At 59.2% G+C, this 8531-nt stretch overlaps 1 protein-coding gene across 1 annotated transcript in view; it reads left to right on the top strand.

Annotated features, from left to right (window-relative positions):
* The first annotated feature begins 26 nt into the window (after positions 1-26).
* ADAM33 (ADAM metallopeptidase domain 33) overlaps positions 27-8531 on the top strand; it is a 14576-nt gene continuing 6071 nt past the window's right edge. Inside the window, exons 1-12 of the mRNA XM_015560219.1 lie at positions 27-132; positions 2153-2232; positions 4572-4648; positions 6350-6428; positions 6621-6697; positions 6780-6969; positions 7207-7272; positions 7352-7423; positions 7607-7773; positions 7864-7948; positions 8041-8265; positions 8412-8527. Coding sequence (XP_015415705.1) covers positions 27-132; positions 2153-2232; positions 4572-4648; positions 6350-6428; positions 6621-6697; positions 6780-6969; positions 7207-7272; positions 7352-7423; positions 7607-7773; positions 7864-7948; positions 8041-8265; positions 8412-8527 — 1340 coding nt within the window. The remainder of the gene's footprint in view (positions 133-2152; positions 2233-4571; positions 4649-6349; positions 6429-6620; positions 6698-6779; positions 6970-7206; positions 7273-7351; positions 7424-7606; positions 7774-7863; positions 7949-8040; positions 8266-8411; positions 8528-8531) is intronic.

Here is an 8531-nt window from a genome sequence, read left to right as displayed (position 1 = left end):
AGGGCCAGGGCCAGGCGCTCACAGCGATGGGCCGGGGGCCTCTGAGGGCTCCAGGTTCGCCGCCGCCAGCTTGGCTGCTGCTGCTGCTGCTGCGACTACCGTGGTCGGTGTGGGGGGCCGAGGCGTTCCGCGGTGAGTGGGAGCGCCCCGAGGGGCAGGCTTGGTCACTGTCAGGGGATGGAGGGGTTGAACAGACCCCCAACCCCCTCTCGGGAATGCGCCACCAGGACGGGGAATTAGAGAGGGTTTGGGAAGGTCTCCCTGGGACCTGCCCAGGGATTCTCACTTGAACTTGGCCTAAGGGCCCAGACTTGCACACTCTGCCCAACTGCCACTGTGCCCGCCGCAAGGCAGAGGGGCAGGAATCCTTATCCTCTGAGCAGCGCCGCCCCCTCAAATCCCTCTGCCTGGATTCCCAGGCCCCACCTCCAGTGGAAACATTCCTGCACCTCCATCCCTTAGGGCTCAAGGGTCTTCCTCCTCGGGAAAGCACCTAGCCCACTGCCAACCCTCCCCCCCCCCCCCCAACCCTGCTGTGATCTCAGACCAGGGCACTGACTGTGACCTCCACACTCACCCATCACCCAAGCTCACCCCCATCCTGGGCCTTGGGCCAGTGTGTAACTAGTTTATGCTGTTGCCATGTTTGGTTAGAGGAGGGCTTCTCACAGAAGGTAACCTCTTCAACCCTCTGTGAGGCGGGACCGGATCAGCAGCTCTGAGTAGGTGGGAGGATTGGTAGAGGCCTGGACATTAAGTGCCTGGGAGGGTCAGGGAGAAGGCAGGACAGGCTGGGCTGGGAAGGGGGTAGTTTGCAGAGCACTGTGGAGGGGGAACCCAACAGGGATAGGACCCCTGAACCCTCAGGGAGAGGGACCACAGCCCTCATTCTCGTGGTGATGGTCCCCAGGCATTCCACTGATTCCTCCTCCGCAGCCTGGAGTCAGGGGAGGGGGATGCAACCCCCTGGGAGGAGTGGAGAGGGGCTCTATGCTCCCCAACACTACACTGGCTCCCCTAGTTTCACTTAGCCACCACAGCTCCATCTCTGCCTCCCTCTCCCCCATCAAGGTGCCAGAGGTCAATATGTGGGAGGCCTGGGCCCAGCAAGACCTGGTTCTCCACACCCAGTGAAATCCTCTCTGGGCTAAGAGATCCTCCCCTCTCCCCAGAAGCGCTCAGACCCCTGCCCACACTTGCCCTGTCTGATGGCAACTGCTTGATAGCAACTCACTCATCCAATCAGGGAGGGCTTCTTGGAGGAAGGGAGCTCCTGGAGTTGCTGCTATTCCAGGTCTTTGATGATGGGGTCTGGGGAGGAGACAGAGAAGGAGAAAGGAGTTGGGGTGGCCTGGCAGTTGCTGAGCCACTTCCACAGGCCAGCGTCTCAGCCTGGGCAGGGCTGGGTGGAGGTGGCGGAGCTGTCAGTTCTGGGAGCTGGGCTTCCCCAGGACTGAGTGCCAGAGGGGTGGGTGGGCTGCCTGCAGGCTCTGGGCTGCCTGGGGCCTGGCTCCTGCAGGGGGGTGTAGTGCGAAGTTACTGTAGTCCTTGGGAGGAGGATGATTGGGGGCATTCCAGGGGAGCATTCCAGCTTCCTCTGAGTAATGCTTGGCTCTGGTATTCCTCCTGGAGCTCCTGAAGCACACCCACTCCCGCTGGGAGCACTCAGGCTCTGTCCCCCAGCCTCGGGGCCAGGGTCCCTGGAAGCCCCACTTCCTGCATGAAGCCCCCAAAGGCAGCTCTGAGCAACGTGAGCCTCCCAAGAAAACATCTAGCTGTTGTTTTTCTCAGAGCGTGGTGGAGACACAGGCATCCTCTTCACAGATCTCTCACCCTGAAGGCATCTGCTGCCCAGTCTAAAAATATCCCAGGCTGCCTTCCTCTTTCCCCCTTGCACTGGTGGCCTTGGTCTCTCCCTCGTGACCTTTGACACCAAGCCCTCCCCCAAGGTCAGCGGGGCTCCAAGCATCCCCAGCTGAACTATCCTTCCTAGGCTCCTCATCTCTCTTCTGCCACCCCCCAGGCTGCTCCTCGGTTCCCAGGGCACCCCATGGATTGTTGAAGATGGATGGTCAACCCCCATCCCTCTGTTGTCCCTGCTCCCCTCTGCTCCTCAGGTTCCCCCTCACCCTCTGCTCTGTCCTCACACCAGGAAACACCCCCGGAGAGCCAGTCACCCCTCTCTGGGTCCTGGACGGAGGAGCCTGGCGCATGGTCACCCTGGAGGAGCCGGTCAGTGCCACATCACCCCTTCCTCTGCGGGGCCCAGGCTCTCCCAGCCCCTTGGCCCCTCCCCAGGTTGCAGTGTGGCAGTTTTACTGCGTTCCCTCAGCTCCCCTCCCAGCCCTTTAGGCTCCTCCCGGAAGGGTTAGCCGGCAGGGGTGGGGAGACATCTAGATTATGTGAGCCTGCACACATGGAAGTCATTTTCAGGCTTCCCCCTCACTCCCACCGCCTCCTCTTTCTCTCCCTTCCCACAACTCTCCAGGCACGAAACTTCAGGGATCTCTTTAAGAAAACAGAAACTTTGCCTTTCGCAAAGTTTTCCAGAACATGTGACCCTGTGGACACATTGCTGTCCCCTCCAGGACCCTGCCATCAAGGGGCCTGAAACTTCAGCCTCACGGGCTCATGCAGAATCCACTTCTGTCCAGGGGGTAGTGGTCACTCTTCTGGTGGCCCTCAGATGCAAGCTCACCCCATTTTGCTTCTCCAGGATGCTCTGCCCCAATCTCCTCCCAACACCCACCCATCACACACTTTCAGAATAACCATAGCCCCACCCACATGTGCCACAGAGCTAGCTGTGCTGCAACCCAGGAGGCCAGTGGCCTCGGTATGCCCATCTCAGAGAGGGGCACAGGGAAGCCCAGAGAGGTTGGAGAAACTGTCCAAGTTCACACAGCTCTTTAGCCTGGAAGTCTGAGACCCACTAGGGTCTGAAAGACTTCAAACCATTGGCCATTGTCCCCCAAACCTAGAGAGCACTCTTCACCCTGAATTTTCAGGCAAGAAAGGACAACCCATTGTCCAAGCCACGCTGGCCCTGGAGGAAGACAGGAGAGCACTGCCATGAGGCCGGGAGGCTGACACAGGCCCACAGCTCCCTCGCTGGGTCCTCCAGACCTTCAGGGTCCCCATTCAAGCATGGCGCTGGCCCAAGCTTTGAGATCATTTTCCTGGACGTCACCAGCAGAGGGAAAGGCTGGGCTCACGCTGGAGTCACCCTGACTGTGGACCCTCCTGGTCTGGCCTGGACTCTGACCAGGAGCGGAATCCCAGGGGGGCCTTGCTTTTCCCACTCACCGGCCCTTGCCCCCAGGGAGCCTGCTGACATGAGGTCAGTGTTGAGGCAGGGAGTGTTTCCCAGCAGAAGGAAACACATTTCAGGTCAGGGATGGGATACATAGTGAAGGGTAAAGGCACCAGGAGGGCAAGAAGTGAGGACAGCAGGGGCACAGAGGTGCAGAGGGACAGAGAGGGGATTCTGGGGTCTGGGGGTGGCAGGAGGAGGCTTTTCATTGGGGGCGCTGCCTTTCCTTGGTACAAACCTTTCTCCAATAAAGCAAGTGGCATTCCGGCCCCATGAGCTCAAGCTTGGGGCCTTGCTGGGCTCCTGCTGGGGCAGGGAGCTGTCTGCTCCCCACCTGCGGAGGAAGTCTCCACTCCAAGACTGTGAGCCCCTTGGCCTCCGGCCCAGCCCGTGCATTGTGGACTAAAAAGGAAGGGCCAGCGAGGGTTGGGGCTAGCATTCCGAAGACCCAGCAGCTCTCCCGCGGCTCCTGGGCTGCCTCTGGGCCCCCAGCCAGGCTGAGTGGACGAGGGAGGCAGATGAGGCTTTCCACGTGGGAAGCAGGGAAGGAGAGGCCGGCCTGCTGGCCAGGCCCACGCCCTCCCCGCCCCACTCCCCCACAGTCTGGCCAAGAACACCAGTGTTTTTCTCTTGGCCTAGGCAAGGGGTCTGTGTTTACTTCATAGGATCCGTGAAACAGGTGTGGGTGAGCCTGCTGGAGACCGAGGAATTTCAGGGCCTGACGTTTTGTCAGAATTGGAGGTGGAGGGGTAAAGTCTGAATTCTACCGGGAGCGGGGAGAAAAGATGCCAAAACAAGAGGCTGTGAGGCCCGAGCCATGGCTACCTGACATCCACCCACCCCCTGCACTGTCTTCAGGACCCCACTTCCTTCCTGCCTAGGGGAAGCCTCGGCATGAAAGAGGGGGAAGAGCCAACGGGAAGGCCCAGTAACCTTGAGCAAGGCAGGGTCCCTTTCTGGGCCCCCTCGTCTCTCTAGGGAGGCAGCCGTGTGTCCCTAGCAGCTACGTCAAATGGCTGTTGTCAGAACAAACATCCTGAGTTTGGGAACATCTCACCCCCACACCACCCATGCCCATCAGCATGCTCTCACCCCCACACCCGCCCATGCCCACGAAGGCAAGCGGGGACCCTTCTGCCCCTGACCCCCATGTTCTCCCCATGAACTCCCTGGCCGGCTGGCTCCCCACCCACCAGCTCCCTGGCAGGCAGGAGGCCAGGCTGCCTGCCACCTCAGCCCTGCACTCCTTCTCGCCCAGGTCTTGAAGCTCGACACGGGGCTGGTAGCCTTGGAGGCTGGAGGCCAGGAGATCCTCCTGGAGTTGGAGAAGAACCGGTGAGTACCAGTCCAGGGAGGGGGCTGGGAGCCAGGACAGCCTCTCTCTCTGGGGGTGGGGAGCAATGCTGGGGACAGGGACTGGTGGGAACCCAGGAGGGAGGCTGGCAGGGGAGGGCTCCCTTGAGGCTGAGATGGCCTATTGGGCTGGGTCAGCCTTGCTTTGGGGTGCATCTTTCACCCAGGCCCCAGGAGCATCTTGTCAGCTCTCTGCCAGAAAAGAGTGTGCATCACCCAATGTATCAAGTGCTTGTGTCATTGCGGGCACTGCTCTAAGCACTCCACACGGTTATTCTCCCCCATGGAATCAGATGCACTAGGAACAAGCTAGTTCCACCTTGCCTACCCACGGTTTCTCTGGGGTTTGGTGTCCCCCACCTTAAGTGGGTTGATCATATCAGCTACCTCCTAAGGTTGTGTATGGAGTGAGGTGCAAAGCTTGAGAAAGTGAAGGAAAGACTGGGGGTTGAAGAAGCAGGCATCCCAGATCTTTGGGGTGGTCTGGCAGTACAGAGGTCAAGAGAGATTGACTTATGGTTGATCCATCTTGGTGGGAGGGATCCTGGTGAGATGGGGCCCGAAGATGGAGTCATTAAGGGAATGAGCATCACTGAAGGACAACTGGGGAGAGATGTGGGGTCTGTGGGCCATAGGAGAAGAGTCAAGGATCCTTGAGGTAGGGAGGTGGACTAGAGAGAGGACTGACCAGATGCCCAACAAGGCCGGGCAGCAGGAAGTGCCAACAGGGAATTCAGCCGCATTTCCTTGGCTCCGAGTCCCACCTGCCCAGCCGTGTCTCCTGAGTCCTCTCCTCCTGCCCAGCCCTAGGCCTGGGGAACCGGGTCCTGCCACCGGCTCCACGGGATCACAAACTGCTCCTATTGCTGCTCCTCCCTGGTGCTTCCCACACCCTCAGTTTCCATATCTAAGCCACCACCAAGCCTCCTTCCTGCTCTTCACTTTTCTCCCTCTAGCCCAGTGGTTCTCAACCTTCCTAATGCCGCGACCCTTTAATACAGTTCCTCATGTTGTGGTGAAGCCCCAACCATAAAATTATTTTCGTGGCTACTTCATAACTGTAATGTTGCTACTGTTATGAATCGTAATGTAAATGTCTGATATGCAGGATGTATTTTCATTGTTACAAATTGAACATAATTAAAGCATAGTGGTTAATCACAAAAACAATATGTAATTATATATGTGTTTTCCAATGGTCTTAGGCGACCCCTGTGAAAGGGTTGTTAGACCCCCAAAGGGGTCATGACTCACAGGTTGAGAACCGCTGCTCTAGCCCAAGGTTTTTCTGAGCTAAGCAACACACAGTCAGTCATTCCTGTCCCTTTCCTAAGACACACTGTGGGTGCTTCTTTTTTAAAAAAATATTTTTATTGATTTCAGAGAGGGAGAGAGAGATGGAATGATGAGAGAGAATCATTGATCAGCTGCCTCCTGCACACCCCCTCCTGGGGATCGAGCCTGCAACCCCGGCCTGTGCCCTGACCAGGAATCCAATCGTTACTCCCTGGTTCATAGGTCGATGCTAAACCACTGAGCAACAGGGGCCGGGCTGGGTGCTTCTTAAGTGCTAGCCCTGTGCCTCACTCAGAGCTGCTCCATTAGCATTCAGGGAGGAAGGCTGGAGGGCATCCTGGAAGAGGCAGAGCTGAGTTAGGTGATCCCTACAACACCCCTTCCCAGCAGGCTGCTGGCCGCAGGATACACAGAAACCCACTACAGCCCAGATGGGCAGCCAGTGGTGCTGGTCCCCAACCAGAGGGTGAGATACTTCCATGGGCACTGAGGTCAGGGTGAGGGGTGCTAGGCATGCCCTCCCCGAGGGCCTCCCCATCATTCCTTCCCCATTCTCCTGTTCCTAAGGAGAGGCTGGAGCCAACCCCTCCCCACCCCCAGCCTGCCCTTCCCACTTCAGTCCTGGCTGAGATTTGAGGCTGGATCCCTTGCTCTCCAGGATCATTGCCATTACCATGGGCACGTGAGGGGCTTCCCGGACTCCTGGGTAGTCCTGAGCACCTGCTCTGGTATAAGGTGAGGAGTTCTGGGGGAGGGCCTGGGCCTGGGGCAGGGGTAAGAATTTGCTCACGCCCCTTCTGCACCCCTTGCATCCTAGGGGTCTGATCACGCTCAGCAGCAATGCCAGCTATTATGTGCATCCCTGGCCAGCTGGGGATGCCCAGGGTGCCGCAACCCACAGGATCTTCTGGACCGAGCAGCTACTTAGCTGGAAAGGGGCCTGTGGCCACAAGGATCCTGAAGACAAAAAGAACATGACCAGCCTTTCTCCTGCCACCAAGATCAGGGTCAGGGGCACAGACAGGGGTGGGAGTGGGAATGCAGTATCCCAGCCCTCCAAATCCGAAAGACAGGAAGGTGTGACCCATGTTCAGGGTCTCCTGTCCTGATGTTTTATTTGCAGGCTGAAGAAACAAGTTCTTGAAAAATTTTAAAGTTACCTTTGTGCTTTCCTGGGGTTGGGGTTGGTGGTCAGGGCTCAAGCCAGCAGCTTGCCACTCAGGGTCACTGTTGCCTCTCCGCAGGACTGGCGGGAAGCCCAGCGAAGCCCGAAGTACCTAGAGCTGTACATAGTGGCGGATCACGCCCTGGTGAGAGGAGACTCCAGGGGGCGGCCTGGCTGAGAGGGGCCAGTCAGCCTGTCACATCACCATATTGCTGCCTTTCCAGTTTGTGACCCAGCACCGGGACTTAAACCACACCAAACAGCGGCTTCTGGAGATGGCCAACTACGTGGACCAGGTTGGTAGTGGCGGCCACAGGGGCGGGGAAGACATTTGGAGAATGTACCGCTGGTCAATCCAGGGGCGGTCAGCTGGAGAAGGCAGGCTTGGAGATGAGGAGAGAGCATGTAGGGGGAAAGAGAGGGGTCACCAGCAGGATGGTGTGCCTGGTCCCTTCAGGCCCGTCCTGCCCTGACCATAGATTCTCAGGACCCTGGACATTCAGGTGGCGCTGACCGGCCTGGAAGTATGGACCGAGCAGGACCAGATCCGGATCACGCCGGACGCGAACAACACGCTCTGGACTTTCCTGCGGTGGCGCCGGGGGCTGTGGGGGCGGCGGCCACACGACTCCACGCAGCTGCTCACGTGGGTGCCTCCCATCCCCACACGGGTCCCCGGCTGGGCAGCTCCTCCTCCCCGTGCGCATCACCAGGTCACGCTGCGCTCCACCTTCAGGGGCCGCGCTTTCCAGGGCGACACTGTGGGCCTGGCACCCGTGGAAGGCATGTGCCTCGTAGAGAGCTCTGGAGGCGTAACCGCGGTGAGCTCGGCGGACAGGACACTGAACAACAGGAGAGGTGGGGGGCGGTCTCCGCAACCTGCAGTGACCGTCCTGCGCCCGCGCCCTCGCAGGATCACTCGGAGCTCCCCATCGGCGCTGCAGCTACCATGGCCCACGAGATAGGCCACAGCCTCGGCCTCAGCCACGACCCCGACGGCTGCTGCGTAGGGGAGGCAGCGGAACCAGGCGGCTGCGTCATGGCAGCAGCCACGGGGTATGGGCGACCGGGCGACCGGGTGACCGGGTGGGGAGGAGCTGCTAGGGAGGCCCCACTAGACCCAGGCCCTTCCTCGGCTGCATTCCTTTAGGTGCACGCTTATCTCCCAGTTTCCTCTTCTGTATGATCATCGTACCGGCCCCGAGTTGTGAGGCTTAAATGGAGTAAACACAGGACAGTGAAAGCTCACGAGTATAAAGGTTCTTTTCGGAAACGCCTAGCCAGGCTGTTCCTACAGGGCTGGCCGCGCTGGGTCGGGGTTCCACGTTCAGTCTGGCGCTGCTGGCTCTGGAAGGCACGCCGTCCCGCCCCGTCCAGCTGGGCGCCTTCGCTCGGGTTACGCAC

This window comes from Myotis davidii, unplaced genomic scaffold (assembly GCF_000327345.1).
Source record: "Myotis davidii unplaced genomic scaffold, ASM32734v1 scaffold32, whole genome shotgun sequence".
In the NCBI taxonomy this organism is placed as follows: domain Eukaryota; kingdom Metazoa; phylum Chordata; class Mammalia; order Chiroptera; family Vespertilionidae; genus Myotis; species Myotis davidii.
Note: the sequence above shows the minus strand (reverse complement) of the source record. Positions and strands in the feature narration are given on the sequence as shown.